The sequence below is a fragment of the Myiozetetes cayanensis genome, unplaced genomic scaffold (genome assembly GCF_022539395.1).
Source record: "Myiozetetes cayanensis isolate MyiCay16 unplaced genomic scaffold, myiCay2020 scf3, whole genome shotgun sequence".
Taxonomy (NCBI): Eukaryota; Metazoa; Chordata; class Aves; order Passeriformes; family Tyrannidae; genus Myiozetetes; species Myiozetetes cayanensis.
Window position 1 is genome coordinate 53,704,072 of NW_026087521.1, and position 16,336 is coordinate 53,720,407.

Consider the following 16,336-nt stretch of genomic DNA (forward strand, 5'->3'; position numbering starts at 1 on the left):
CTGGATTCCACACATGAAGTGTGTTTCTTTCACATCTTGATAAAAGTCAAAAATTAAAAAGAAAATACTATCATACTTAAAAGCGAAGGTGTTCTGTGGGATTGAAACTCTTACAAAAATTTAAGTCAATGTTACAATTTTGCAGTTTGCTTAAATTGTTTTCATAACTGAAAATATTTTAGAGCTTTGAAGTATATTATTACTTTTGGTAATGAAACAGCAAACAAGCAAAGCCAAACATCTGTTGGACCATGGAGTTTGCACTGAGAGTTTCTGGATAAAACTTAATGCATTTATTAACATGTGGTCTAGGGAATATGAAAACATTGTCTGCTGGCACCAAATCATTTTCTTTTGTTGACTGTCAGAAGTGAACATAAGGGACTTTTCAAAATTGTGACTAAGATCTTAATAAGTAGTTCCAAAAGTGGGGGTATCTGTGCCTGTAATTAAGTGAGCTGATCAGGTTTTCCAAAGTGCTACGATGCAGTGATGTCTGCTGAATCACCAGGAGGAACTGAGAGCTTTACATATTTTGTGAAAAAATAGGCTACTTATTTTACTAGCAAGGGGTGGGAGGGGACATTACAGCCTAAAAATTCAATGTCAAGTCCCTTTTGATAGGGTTTGTCTGGATGGATCTATCCCAAGTGCTTTCCCCAGTCTCTATGACAGTAAATAGGCTGACTTTTCTCCCCTACCCCCTGGATCTCTATTTTTGTAACAGTCTGTGCAGAATGGGGCCTCTCTTCCATGGCTGCTGAGCTTCCCACTTTCTCCACTCTAGAGGAAAAGCTGGTGTCTAGGGTGGAGGGGAAAGGAGTGAAACCACCAAGTGACATAGCATGAACTTTGCTATCATTATAAATATTTATTAACAGGTCCTGTAAAAAACGAGGAAGATGCTGAAGATTTGCTGTTCTCTCCTTCTCTTAAGTTTGCTCAGTGGACAAATCAATGCCAATCCTGGACTCAAAGTGAGGATCACCCAGAAGGGCTTAGAGTATGGTATGTGCGATGTTTTCAGGAGCTGCTGGTGGTATTGCACTGAATCCTGATATGAGAAACACAGGACAGTGAGGGCAGTGGGAGGAAATGACCTGATCACAGGCTATAAAGGAAAATTTAGAGTCAGTAAGCTGCTTGATTGCATTGTACATCATACTGAGGTTCATCTGACTTCAGATACTGAATCAGTTCAGCTCCTGCCATAACTAGGAGGGTCTCACGTGAGATATCTTCATCCTCCTGACTCTGTGTCCATCCCATCTCCTGAGCCAGAAACACATAACTGTAAATTCCCAGGCAGTATCAAAGGCAACTGAACTGATCATTGTTTTTCTGTAGCCAAGGAGGTTGGGCTGGAAATTCTGAAGCAGAATATGGAAAAGGAGCATTTCCCTGATTTGACTGGCCATGAGAAATTTGGGCTTGGTAATGTCAAATACAACATCTCAGGGTACGTATTCTCTCCAGGAGCAATTTATGTTTGACTGAAATTTGAATCTTGTTTTGCGTTCATTCTGACTCATGAAATACAAACTTTTTCTTATCTCTCCCTTACCTGTCTCATGCTCTAGGATACATGTCACTGCTGTTGAATTACCCAGTGGTTCCATCTCTCTCCTACCTGGGTCTGGGATAAAACTGGTGATAGGAAATGCTTCTCTAACCATCGACATGAACTGGAACATAAGGACCTGGATGTTGTACGTACAGCTTAATGTGTCCTGGGATTTTTTCTTCATATAAAGATAAAAATGCAAAGCTTGGCTTTTCTTGTGACCTCTTCCATGGCAAAGGTGTTCTTTATCAGCTAGCAGCAGTAACCCAGAAGCACAGACTGGTTCTTCTCAACAGGTCTGCTGGTGGGAGACAGCCCCCTCAGACATGAGCACTGATAAAGAGCCCATGGCAGAGAAGCTCTACTGTGAATAATACAGGACTGCTGCTCTAGCTGAGTGCTGTCATTATCCAGCCTGCCAGCTAATGACACATTTAGAAAAACCATAGTGTGCTGGGTCACAATCCAGTATAATAAAACCTTCCAGTGCAGTTACACTGTTAGAAACCTTCTGCTATGCCTCCAGGAGATATAGTTCAAAAGCTGAGGGAAAATGGATGAGCAAATGGCAATATCTTTAGAGCCATGTCCACACCCTCCCAGTCCCATGGCCCAGACTGCCAGGCAAGTCCATAGTGAAGAGATGGGTTTTTTTCAGTATTTTATTTCTTTTTACTTTATGCAGCAAAGACAGTGGAAGAAGCACAGTGCACATTTCCAAGGTGTTTGTCACTGCAATCTTTTCAGTGCCTCAGGATAATACAGGTCCTATGTCAATATCCCTTACCAGCTGCCGGACAACTTCTGGTGACATAGATATTAAGCTGAATGGAAAAAGTGGGTAAGTGGAAGAGATCTGTATAAACTCTGGGAGAAAATAACTGTCAATGAGTAGCACAGGGACAACTTCACACAAAACAGGGCATGCAGAATTGCTTTTAGGCATCTATAGACACCCACAGGTGAGAACTGGGGCCCTCATACAGTGTTAAAATGGCCAACATTGATATTTATCCTTGTATTTGGGCACGGTAGAAGATAAAGACAGAATCAAACAATCCCTTGTGCTTCTTCACCACCCACTTCTTTCAAACGTCTATTCTAATCTTCAGCTCTAAGTAGAAGTTATATGCTTGTACGATGTTTCACTCCCCCAGTCACAGTGCTATCAAAATTGAACAGAACCAGACTTCTGTCTGTTAAGTATCTGAATACATGCAACAATATTTCATTGTTTCCTTGTACTTCTCTCACTGTCTGAATACCACTTTTGCCACCTGGGTTTGTTTTGTTTATTTGTTTTTACTTGTATCAGAAGTTCCTAGTACAGACACTACTTACTTGTTCTATGTTTGTACATATATGATGGTGGTACTATGAAGAATTCCTTTTTCATAAAGATGAATCAACCCTGGCTAATTGCTGAGATGCTGAAATTATCTCCTTTTAAATAGTGGCTCTCTAATAGTTTCTACATTTCAGAAAGCTCTCTTGTGTACTAGAATATCACACTCAAAGGACATTAAATTAGTGTTCAACAGAGATAGCTGATCTCCTGTTAATGACCATGGTATTTGACCCATGAATTGCTTTCTTCCTTCCCTCTAGCTTCCTGCATAACTTCTTTATCAAGTATCTGAAGAAACCTATTCACAGGAGCTTGGTCACTAATGTAAGCCTTTCACATTGTGTAGGGGAGGGGTGTAAGGAGTATGACATTCACAAGTCTCTGCTGTGAACTTGGTAAAGTTTTAATTTAAGATTAATGGCCAGTCTTCGCGAGCGAAGATCCGGGGAAGGTCTTTCCACCTTCCAGCCTGCGCATTGGATTTTTTAGGTGAGACACAGTGTGCGCGGAACTGAGCCCACCCTTTAATCCTAAGGTTCATCTGCCGGGGCCAAGCGAGCTTGGACGGTAGCAGCGAGGTCCTTAGGACGTAGGTGGGTTGCCTTTAAGGGCTAACGAGCCCCACCTGCCCGGGAGTGGCCCTGACCGGGAATCGAACCCGGGTCTCGGCGGTGACAGCGCCGCGCCCTTACCACTAGACCACCAGGGGCTCCACTTGGTAAAGTAAGAACTAGAAAAATAATCAGGTAATAGGCCTATTCAGGTCTGATCAGCACAGGCAACATTTTGCCAGCCAGAAATGCTTCCAGATAAAGTTCATGGCCAAGATACTGACTAGTCCATAGCTAGTTCAACCAAGGCAGCAGCAGGACTAGAAAATGTAGTTCTTTTCTCATTCCAATGCAGAATAAGTCTCTGCCTGTGTACCTACAGGCATCATGGAGTATGGGTAAATGTTATACTTGGCAGACAAAACATATACTAGGTTATGCATAGAGAAATTATAGTACATCAATGATAGTATGACATATTTAAATTTCATTGTATTAGGGATGTGAGCAGTCCTGACTACAACCTGACCAAGGCCACTGAGAGGAGACAGAGCTTGAGATGGCTGTGATTCTGTCCCAGAACAGGGATTTATGGTTGTACTTGATGATCTTAAGGGTCTTTTCCAACCTGAATGATTCTGGTATCTCTCCTGTGAGACCAATATGAGATCTGTTTTCCTTATGCTGTTTAAGGCTGTGGTTTTGTCACCCCCACCAGGCTGCCTCTGGCAATTTCCCTCTTTTTTGCAGCTCTGACATAGGATATGCTTGCATTGCACCAAGCAGAAGCCTTGGGGATCCAGAAAAGCCAGATTAGGTGTTTTGATAAACAAATGCTGCAATGTGTGTCACGTAAACTTCTAGCACACACGTAAGAGGTGCTTACATGTCCACGCTAATCAGGATATAACTTGAGTGTCCTTTTATTACAGTCATGTCCCAACATCAGAGCTGGGATCCAGCTGATAGATGAAGACCTCCGATCATTGAACGGTGAGTCGCTAGTGATACCTTTTCCTTCTGCTTCTTCTCTCCTGATCAGTGAAATTCTGCAGCTTCCTTAACAGCTGCTGCTCAGCAATGCCTCCAGAAGTGGTATCAGCTCCTCTGCTCTGTCTGCTGCTTTGCTGACAGAACCAGATACATAAAGGCAGGGCTACTTGGGCAAGAAATTTATATTTGTAAGAGCCAAGGACTTGGTAGCAATTCTCAACTTGCAAATGCAGCAGTGTGCACTTCTGTTGTTAGAAATACAACTTATAGACCGCAGAGTACTGACACAAAGGCAATTTTCCCTTCCCTTCCATGCTCCAAGTCCACAAAGGACTTTAAAAGCTGAAGCCTGCTCTCCTAGCCTGCCTGAATATTTAAGTTTTACTTGCCTATAGGTCAGACTTGTCAAAGGCAAAAGGAAATTCTCCTTGGCAAAAAAACCTTCTCACTTGAACTATTTTGGGTTAGATTTGCAGGCTTTTAAGACATCGCAAGTGTTGGTCAGATACCATGTGCAAAACACGAGTACCTAAGCAGATCAGGCACCCTCCTTTCTGGGAAAGCATTTGCAAGTTAGAGACACTCAGGGTGCTCTTAGAACTGCTTGACAAGAAATCCCAGTGCCTCCTCATGCCCTGAATCACTGATGGCCATTTCCCCTTTTTTGCTAGACCAGACTTTTCCACAGTGAGAAAACAACAGACGAACCAAAGACGGTGCTTTACAGAAGGTGCCAGTAGAAACATCAAGCCTTAGTTCAGAATGCAGGTTAGGAAGTTCCTAGTCGTGTTTCTTCCTACTCTCTGGAGCAATTGGTGTTATTCTCCTTCAGAAACTGACTTGGTTTTAAGTATACATAAAATTCTTTCTGTTTTTTTTGTAACATTCTGTATCTTGCCTTATCTACCACCCTTACAGTTGTAATGCCAATTGATGATTTGGCTGAAGTAGACTACTCCTTAAGTAGCTTGCCAGCAGTATTCCAACCATTCATTGACCTGGACTTAAAGGTAAGTAATTGCCTGCAGTGCTCTTTGCCAAGATTGCTGTGGGTTTTACTGCTGTATGATCCACTTTCTAAGCTGACCATGATTGCTGTTCTGAACGTAGAGGCTCAGTATCTGAGAAGACAGACATTTCAAAGCATTATTGCATTTGTTATTGTAATAATTTGTAACAATCTTGTTGTAAAATGAATTATTGAAAAGCCACATCCTTTTTTATTAATTGCTGTTGAGTTAGTTATAGAAAAGACAGAGCAGTAAAAGCTGACAAAGCAAGTTAGAAGAAAGAGAAAAGGAAAGGAAAGAAAAAATATTCAACATCATCTTTCACTGATTAATGTCTAGGACTTCTTTGTTCAGTCAGTCAGGGGAATATTCTACACATTGCACTAACTAGATGTGTCTGCTGTCAGACGAGAGAGGAAAAGAAAGAGCAAGACTATAGGACCAAGAATTCAGCCTCTGGCTTCCTAAATGGGAAGATCGAAGACCCTTGAAACAACACTGGGAGTCCAAGGAGTGCTGCTGAGTCTGAAGACCTGGAAGTTTCTTTCAAATTAAGGAAAAAGTCTCCTTATGTACTGACACTAAAATCTGACTAGTTCCTAATTTTACAATTACTTCATTGTCATTCTATGTAAGGTGATTTGATTGAGGGTAGTCGTCATCATCATCACTGTATCCAAGATCCTTAATTAAGTTTAAGCTGCCTTGCGCTAGGTGCTCTATAAAGGGGGAATGAGAAGACAGATTCATTACAAAGATTTTATAAATTAAGTATTAACAAAAGTCAGCAGGTAAATAAGAGAGGTAGAAACATAAAGGAACAAAAAGTTAGCATCTGTATGGTAGACACTGGTCTTGGCACACCGAGCTCTGCAGCTGCTGTCAAATTCTTCCGAGTATTGCAGCAATTAGATTTTAAGCAGGAACTTGAGCAGACTAAAGATGTAATGTCATGGCTGTTTACAAGAGCTACTCTCCCACATAAGTTACATGGGGGAAATACAAGAAGCAAGTGACTGGTGAATCCAGCAAGTGAGAATTGAATGGGGAGGTCACCAGCTGTGATTCAGCACTTCGTAAGCATTTTGCTAGTCCTTAAAAGGCAACTGGAAATTTAGAGTCGGATGAGAAAGTAAAGACATACAGAATATATTTGAGATGAAACAGAGACAGGAAACTGATAAAAGAGATAAAAAAAACTTTAACCTCTAAGTGCCTTCATCACTTTAAATCAGTTTTTACCTTTTTGTTTAATCTGTGTGCGTTTGGAAGCATTAGATCTGCAAGTCTTGGCTAATTCATTGGTAACACAGAAGACAACATAGGCATTTTAGGTTTGTCTGACATAACTTTCCTTTCTCTCAAGTCTTCTTTTGTCTGCATAAGTTACCAACTTGCTTCTCGGTAGAGCACGGTGCTGATTTTGACCAAGAAAGACCTCTGGTTTTAGAAATCCATTTTGTAATTGAGAACATTGGATAGCTCTAAGCATCAGTTCCAGATTCAAATCCCTGTAGATGGAGGGAAAGGAGAAAGTAAGGCTTCTCAAAAATGAGGACCGCTAGTCATGCTTTTCATGCAATACACGGACCCTTAATTTTAAAGGGTTTTTGTTCTGGGGTGGGGGGTTGTGTTCAGTAGGTGATCAGTATCTCAAAAGACAGATCTCAGGTGTCATCTGTGAAGGTGTCCAAACGCTGGAACTTGCCTTCTTGAAAGCACCAAGCCTTCAAGGTGTACTACCTTGAAGTGAAGCCTGTGCACTCATTTATACACCAAATGAACAAGCTGGGTAAAGTACAAGAAAGTAGCATTCATCGTCTGCAGTCATGTTAAAGTTATATTTTGACTCTTTTTCAATCTCTGACAATGACTTTCAGGGCACAGTCTTCCCAGCTGGAAATTACACTGCCTCTCCCTACGTGGCAGCTCCCTTCAGTGTCACAGACCAAAGTGACTCCATGCTCTTCCTGGCCTTCTCTGAGTACTTTTTTCAGACCTCCTCATTTGCTTACTACACCGCAGGGGCCTTCAACATGACCATTGCAGAGGAGGTGAGTAGGACACAGAGGAGTGGGGTCAGAGTGGCTCAGATAGAACTTTGATCTGCCAGATGTCAGTGTGCAGCCAGATAAAGCTGTTAATTGGTCTGCAGAGCCCTGAGACAGTAGCTCATAAATACAAGGGTATCGTTATTCTCTTTTATTTATTCTTTATATAGAGGTCTCGGGCCACAAGCAAGCATGCCAAGTTCTGCTGAGCAAGATACAAAACTTTATCACAAAAAATGAGGTTTTTGTAGACCTGAGGCCTAGACTTCTCTGACGTGGACAAGGGATTGACTTTGGGGAATTTTGCAGCCTCAGTGGCTGTTTTTTGAGGGATATTCATAGAATAAAAGTATTACAGGGGCCATGGAAGGAAAGCATATATCCAAGTACAGTAGCTGTGAGTGGGGGATGCCTGACTTGGCTTACCTGACTGCAGGAGGTTCAGTAAGTCCCAAAACCTACAGATTGCAGCCCAGACTATAATGACATTAAGCATTTGCTTTCCCAGGAATTACTATGGCATGTATTATTGGGAATCAGCTTTAAAGTATACTGAGTCTCTTAGGAATATTTCTGAGAGGTATAAAATCAAAGATTTATGGAAAAGACAGTAATAATGCATTTAGAGAAAAACTGACCATGAAGGTCAAATCTGGTAACTCATTTGTTTTCTCTCTTTTATTTTTTCTTCCAGACTTGCAGCTATTTTAATATAAGCACGGAGATATTTGGCAGTATCATCCCTGAGGTGAGTATCATTGCTTCCACAAGGTCTTAGGAAACCACCCAGTGTGGGTGTCAAGACACCTCACTACTGGTATATCCCAAAGGCTGTTAGGGCCAGCAGGGCTCCTGCACTAGAGAAGCTGGCAACGTATATGCCTCATAACAACAGAGCAGATGGGCTTTGTCACTTCCCACCCCCATGATGAGTTGAATGACTTGCACTGTTACCAAACATAATCTTGGCCCATAACCTTGCACATCGATATTTACTCTGGGCACTGTGCCCAAGCCCCACATCTGTTCCCACCTAAAACTATCTCTATGCAGGAAAAAGAAAAGCTTTCAGTCATGAGTCCTGCCTTGAGAGATTTCTGAGAGGGCCTCAGCTCAGAAAGAATACCTTCCTCCTGTCCAAACCTGCATAATTGTCTTTGCTTCACTGCTCTGCTGTGACTGACTAGCAGAAAGACTATGTGCAGGAAATCCAGCTAACATATGATGAGGAAACACTACATCCTATGGAACAGACAAGGCAGATGCACAGGATTTCCATTTATTTTAGGTGGAGGAGATGAATATAACAGGACAGAGAATATGAGTATGCATGGCTTCCACCAGCCTTCTCAAACAGAATGAGAAACCAAAAACGAGCATAAGAACCCCTAGGCTAAGAATGCTGAGGTCGGATGAAATTGGACTAATGGTTCAAAGAACTTCACATTCTTGTTTGCTTCCCAGATGTTACTAAGTTCCTTCCTCAGAAATATAAAATTCTCCAAGGGCAGTCATCGTATGGTCTTCTCCATAAAATGCCACGAGCATTGCTGATAATATCCCGCTCCCTCTGTTTTGAATAATGAACTTGGTGAGCCTATTCACTCCTCAGGCAATGCAAAGAGTGAGGCTCCTAAAAGAACAGTCCAGAGGAGGAATCTGTCTTGTGAGATGAATGACCTTCAAAGTGAATGACTCCTGAGCTCTTTTATTGTGTGACTTTAAATGTCACACTTGTGGTCCATTTTTCTCTTCTATTCACAAATCAGTATTTAATTTCTCTCAAAGTGATATAGAAAAATTTGTATTCCTCAAGTGGAAGGAACTTTCCACTGCATACTATGTGGCCTAGATCATTAATTTATCACAGCAGAAAACCTCTATTTCCTGCTTCCCTGAACGAATATTGTGTTAGTAGCTATCCTTAATCTCATCTTAAGGAACTACTTCAAAATAATTGCTTCAAGAATGAGAAAATGCAGTATTCTGTTCTACAAGAAGTGTTTTTCTGTCTTTTTTTTCTGTTGTTTTTTTTTTTTGTCCTGGAATCTTACAGGTAGCCAAATACTCAGTTACACCCTATCCGGTAATGTTGAAGCTAATGGCTACTGAAATACCTGTCATCAGCTTAGAGCAGGATTCCTTCACAGTAGAGATTCAGGGCTCCATGGAGGTGTTGGCTGTTCTGCCAGACTCAACCACCCAGTCGCTGTTCACAATGAACGTAGTAAGTACAACGAACTATGTGACATTTAACTTGGGGTTAAATATGTTTGTTCCTTCCGTCTGTTAAAACTTGCACAAGAAACAAAGAAAATGCTTAATTTCTAGTACTTAAACACGCAAATTCCCCTTAGTCACAGGTGATGCCTGTGCGGCCTCACTTAACTTCTGTGGCAAAGAACATTTTCCTATAGATGGACAAAAATCAACACTCTCTGATTAACCAAGGTTTTGTTCTCTGGAATGACAGTTCTGCGGGTATGAGTCATGCTTCTTGGCAACTTGTTCACGTCTTTTATTAGGGAAAGCTCATTACCCACATTTCAGGTCTTGTCAATGCCATTCAGACAAACAGATATTTATTGTGTGCAGCCTTGCATTTACCTAAAACAGCTTCCATGGCTAAGTGGTATGGATGGTATTTATGTATTTGTGATATTTCACAGCAAGGGTCCTGCTTTTTTTACGTCTGGTAACCCATGGTTTCTTTATTCTGCAGGCAGCCAACAGCAGCATTTCTCTGAATATATTTGATCAGAAACTGATGGGCTCACTATGTTTGAACAGGTAATTCAACCTGTGATGGAAAGAATTTCCAGGCCTTTGGAAAACACTGTTAGCAATCCCAACATTAGCCGTTTAGGCATATGATCAGATAAGTATGTTTCCCTGGTAAATTAACCTGCATTAGATTCTCTAATTCTGTCTGCATTTATACAGTTTAGAGGAGTGACAACTGCCCACCATAGGAAATGTATACCAAGGAAGTGTAAATGAAGATTGCTGCAGGGCAGTGGTCTCACTGGACTTCTCTGCATTTTACATCTACTCTCCCCTCTGAGCTAGATAAATTAAGCGTGCAGGGCAACTATGTTGACCCTGAGTCATCTCAGAGTTTTCCTCATCACTTTCCAGCTGGCAAGATGTCACTGCTTTCTAGACCACCTGTGCTATTAAAGAACTTCAGAGCAGTCCAGGACACAGCAAAGAAACTGGGCCCCTGCAGGTCCCCTATGCCAATATTCTTAGAGCAGAGATTCACCAAATGAAGTCCTGCAACTTCCAAGGGTCAGAAAAAGCTGGAGACCAGAGACTTGGACATTTAGACATCTAGCATGTCACACTCTATAGAGAGAAGCTCTCTATACCAGGACCTCACAGCTGGGGACTGGGACGCCTTTTTCACAAAAGTCCCTTGGGAAGACTGTTATAGGGTTAAGAATATGTGGAGTTCGTCAGGGCAGAGAGATATTACGAATTTAAGGAGGATAGTGCTGTTAGCATTTTTAGCAGCAATTTTCAAAGAGAAAAATCTAGAGTGTGCTGGAAGCTGGCCTTGAGGCCTGGGGTGCAGGTGCTGTGGAAACCCTGAAATCTTGTGTTGGATACGGGAGTAACATACAGAATAAATATTTCAATTTGGAAACAGAGACCTTTAGCAACAAAGCCAGCAGCATCAGTACCATATGATGAACAGATTTTTTTTCTCCCCACCCTGGTAAGACTCACATCAAAACATTATGCAGATGTACCAAAATCCTTGCAAAATACCTGACAGCCTGCAAATCCTTGGTTAAATCAATTGTCAGTAGGATTTCCAAAACATAGCACAGAGGGAGAAGCACACTCACATTGCTGGCTACAGCCCTTCTAGCACACTTTTGCATGGATGCTCAGCGATGCCCTAAGAAGATCACGTCTTTCTCTATGGGGCAGTATGCATTGTGTGAAATTGCTTCAAAAATCTCTTTACAGATGCTTTTAAGGCCTGGAGCTCTACAGCAATGACTGCACATGAATAGAATAACTGTGTTTATCCTTTCTTAGAGGCTCATCTTGTTTCACTTCTCTCCCTCAGGCTCCAGTTCTCCCTAGCCCACTCCAATGTTGGTTTTTTCGAGGTAAGTGGATAGTTGAAGCTTATAGGAAATGTAAACCAAGAATATCAGTCATATGAAGGCTAAAGAGTAAGCAGCTACATTTTATCTGTATTTCTAAATTATTTGGCTTCATTCTCAGATGGCTCTTTTCCTGCCTTCTGGCAGCCACGTCTCTTCTGCGGACTTAAAAGTATATTCTTTGGGGCAAGTTAGTGCTCTGCAAATGAGACATTCTGTAGTTCCCCAAACTGCAGTAAGCAGAGATCTCTCGAATCACCACGGTGAAACACAGAGCGGTAATCTAAGCTTTGGTAGCAGAGCAGTGTGCCATCTAATGGTCACATGGATGGCTGAGGCACAGGCCCTCCATGTGCTGCAGTGGTGCTCATCACAGACGCTCGGAATTACAATAGGGAGGGGGAGCCAAGATGCTTATCTCAGATGCCTGAAATAGTGCAGTTGTAGCCTGGCAGGGGAAAACCCTGCCTCCGCAGAGACTTATTTCATTCTCAGTATTATCAATCAGTTCCGAGTAGCTGAGGAGAAAGGATTAAAACTGTTCTGATCCTGCCTTGCTGTTGGTGATAAATTATCTCACAAATAAAGGAAATAGACTGTTTTAAATGAAAATGTTGGCTAAGGATGTTGAAATCCATTTGCATTTTGCGTCTCACTTCCTTTGCATCATTCCAAAGCCTTTAGATCCAAAGTTCACTTGAGTTTATGACTCTTTGAGGTCAAAAGAGCTGAAACTTGAACATGAGTCTACTAACTCCACCCAGGATTAGGGCAAGACAGTTCTACCATCATCAGGAAGCATGGCTAATTCAGTTTTCTTGTCTGTGGCAGATCTCACTTCTGGAGAATATCCTGTCTTACATTTTACAGACTGAAGTAATTCCATCAGCTAATGGTAAGGATGTATTTCAAAGCAGCAGCTAAACAGCTTCCAGCAGAGTGGGTGATTCTAGGAACTCCTGCTGACTTTCTGTTTAAGTTTCCAGTTCCCATTAGAGAGGAAAATGACCGTCAGCCAGTAAGCGGTGGGAGATTGATCTGCAGGGGCGTAAGTGCGCCCTCTCACGGGCACTATTCTGCAAAAAGGGCAGAAATTACTTGGGAACTCATAATTCATCTGCCTTCATCTCAGTCAAGTTGGCTCTGATGCATCAGGGAGAAGCATGTCTCTCTCATCTGCACGCCTGCCTGGGGCTACCATGTGTGAAATGTATTCCCCTTTATTAGACCAGCACAGAGCTTCTGTCTCTCATAAATCTTATTTAAGGCTCTGGAGGGAGACATAGCTTTGTGCCAGCCGTCTGTACTGGGATGAACATCACCTTCCTTAGTTAATGTATACAAACAGGTCCTAATGATGCTAGAGCTGTATTAATGATCCCTCAGGGATCGTTAGGGACGAGTCACTGAGTATGTAATGTGCTGAACATGAAATGCCTTGGTTTGCCTGCAATACTCTGCCAAGAGAGAAGTACCTGTAATTCTTTTTCCCCATTGGTAAATGAACATCCTATCTACCTCCCAGAACTGCTTGTAAAGACTAAGAGATCAGTTGTTGTAAATGACCAAGTCTCTGCATATACAGTGTTTTTGCAGGGCAGGTGTTTATTAGCTTTCTAATGCACGACTAAATCACTGTTCGTCTCTTCTTTTTTTTTTTTTTTTTTAAGCTAAACTGTCAAAAGGATTCCCTCTTCCCAATTTGGCCAATGTTACCTTGACGAGACCTCACATTACAATTGCACAGGTGAGATTTTGGCACTTAGGAAAGATTTGGCTTTATGAAAGGTTGTTTGTTTTTTTTCCCCCCTTTTTTTTTGGCTAGGCATTTATTCACCTTTTTGTACCAGAACTTTGCTGCATTTGAGGTACTTAAGTAGTAAAAAGCCCTGGGTTTAAAATGAGATCTGTAATAATGGTAAAATTCTATTAGAAACAAATTTATCTTTATTTGAGAGGAAAAGTTAGAACTGAATATATAACCATGGAGCGATCAAATTCACGACTTGTTCAGCCTTGCAAGTTGCAATTCAGTGTAAAAACAGGTTTAACATATTGTTCAAGTTTGGCCAATCACATCAAATTAGAGTTATTGCTATCCACACAGTCCTGTTGAATAGTTGAAATATGAGAGTGAGGTGAATTCCATTCTGTGCACCTAGGATGACTGCATTTTGTTAATAATTGGTGATAAAGACTGAGGCTACTAGCCAAAACTAGTTAGTGAGCTCTCCGAAAATATTTTTTTGCCTTCTGGTTGCCCTTCTCCAAATCTAGCCCTTAATCTGAGCAAACAAAACGTTGCTAGGCAATCAGTCAGTGCAAGGGCATTGCTGACAACTGAATGCCCAGAAAACGGGTAAGCCTGTTATATTTCTCCACTTGTTTACCAACTTCTCAAAGTTATTTTCAGCTTAGCAGAGACAGTCTTAAGTCTTTGTTTGTGGTTAAGCACAAAACACAACTCAGGAAAGGAAATGCAAAATTTGTCTTTAATTTTTCTTTTCATCCTATATCTGGTAGCAGCCAGCTATGCCATTCCCTACAAAATATAATTGCTTGGAGACTGCTTTCAATGACTCTCCTTGCCAGCAGTCTTATGGGCTAATTAAGAATGAAAGATTTTAGTGGTTTTGTAGTGCCTATTCCCCACCTTACTTTCTCTAAGCAGACTCCTTATCAGTAACTAGGAATGAGAGAGGACACAGGAGAATTGCTGTGCTCTACCAGTGTGAATGGGATTCCTATTTTAGAGCTAGTTCTAAAAGCTTCCATGTCCAATCCTAGTCTATTTTCTACAGTCTATAGGAAGAAAGACAATTCTTCCCACTTTTCATAGATAGACTGGATGGGAGTTTTAGCAACCTGGTCTAGTGAAAGGTGTCCCTGCCCGTGGTAAAGGGGTTGGAACTAGAAGATCTTTTAGGTCCTTCCAACCCAAACCATTCTGTGATTTTATAACTGTGATGAGCTGCTCTCTGCAGGTTCATTGCTCTGTATGCATCGACAATGGATGAAGCTTTAAGGACAAGTTTAGATTAAATAGCTAATTCTTAAGCAGCTCAGATTAGGCTAAAAATAATCCCACCTTGTGATGGTTGCCTAGTTTTCTCAAGGCTCAGATGAACTTTCCTGGATAGGCTCTATGGTCTTTAGATGTCCCTTCTGTTGCTAGCATGGTGCAAAGGGATAGCACCCAGGGAAAGATAGGGCCCTTTTGCCAATTTTTGCAAAGGACAGAGTTTAATAAAACTTGTGACTTCCAAGGCTCAGCTGTTCTCAGTAGATTTTCTGACCTTAACCACCAAGACAGATTTGAAATTTAAAAAAAAAAAAAAAAAATCAACTAAACAAAGTAACACTTTTATTTTTAATTCACAGCATGTCAGTGACTGTTCTTCTCCCCACAGGGATACATATTGATTTCAACTGATGTCCACTACAAACACTAAAGGAAAAGAGAGACCATTTGTTAAGCATGAACTTCAAATCAAGTCAATAATGTGACTCTGAAGACTAAACCATGTCCACTTCTGCTGAAATGTGTAACTTGAGCTCTGACAAGGGCAATGTCATCCTGGCTGGGAGCAAGGAGGGATACCAGGAAGCAAAAAAAGCTGATGGAATGGTTCGCTGGTATAACGGTGGTAGCAAACACAGCCAAGGGAGAACATGGGACACATGCTTGACGTTATTTATTCTGGTGTTTAATTGATGCAAAAATGTTTTTAAGATTCATGACTCTCTTGAAATACAGTTTTGTCTATACACAGAAAAGTGCTGCAGTCTCTTAAAAGAAGGAAAAGTACATTGTCAAAATACTGCTAAGGCAGATGTGGCTGCTAATCTGTTTTTATGGTAATGATCTTAAACACATCCCTTCTGTTCCTGATACATGAAATATAGAGTGAGCCCTCTCCAGAACCATGGAATTATCATACTGGGAACTGTCCCAATTACAACAGGAACTAAAATCTTTGCAGTTCCTTAACTGCAATCTTAAGATGCAGAAGCAGTTCAGGAAGAAAGATGAAGTGGCACTACTACTGCCTTTGATAGTCCCTCTCTTCCTGTGACTCTTCAAATCCTTGTGCCTCTCACACACCTACTTTAGTGCTGCATAGCCAGGTTAGATAGATTTAACTCCTTCAGTGTTTCTAGGTAAGTCCTAAGTCTAATTCTCCAACATCTGTCAGTATTTTCTCTGAATTGAAATAGTTACAAATATCTTTTTTCTTACTTCATTTTGGTATGTTATCCTATCTTCTTTCTTCTTCCTCCTTTTTTTCCAATACTTGGTTAGTGTCCAAACCTGAACAGAGTTCTACAGAGGGACATACCTGCCCTGCAATGCTTAGGAGCTTGTGCTTTGGCCAAACCCGGATGGGAAGTTGTCTCTGGCCTCTCAAACCAGCACTGACAAGGAAGAAACAAAGGCAGGGGCGCCCCATCCCGCTGTCATCTGCTGCTTTTGTGAGCTCCAAACCAGCCCTGCACAAAGCTCCATCCACCTGGCAGGGCACCCAGACCCTAGCCCTCCCCACCCCGGAGGAACAGAGCCCTTTTCAAGCCAAGACTGAGCAGCAAACAGGTCTTTCCCTCATGCTGAGAAACGCGATCGACGATGGGGCGCGGGCAGCTTTTGCCCGACTGCTGTGCACACTCTCATCCCATCTGCAGCAGAGCGGTACCTAAATA

General features: G+C 41.7%; 1 protein-coding gene across 1 annotated transcript; it reads left to right on the forward strand.

Annotated features, from left to right (window-relative positions):
- The first annotated feature begins 902 nt into the window (after window positions 1-902).
- Window positions 903-15,153, forward strand: LOC126644396 (BPI fold-containing family C protein-like). Its single transcript, XM_050323713.1, has 15 exons — window positions 903-1,008; window positions 1,348-1,459; window positions 1,581-1,709; window positions 2,250-2,405; window positions 3,173-3,236; window positions 4,396-4,456; window positions 5,375-5,466; window positions 7,347-7,520; window positions 8,212-8,265; window positions 9,574-9,744; window positions 10,240-10,307; window positions 11,599-11,641; window positions 12,470-12,533; window positions 13,309-13,385; window positions 15,049-15,153. The coding sequence occupies exons 1-15, from the start codon at window positions 903-905 to the stop codon at window positions 15,088-15,090; spliced, it is 1,413 nt and encodes a 470-aa protein (XP_050179670.1). The 3' UTR covers window positions 15,091-15,153.
- Window positions 15,154-16,336: the final 1,183 nt, after the last annotated feature.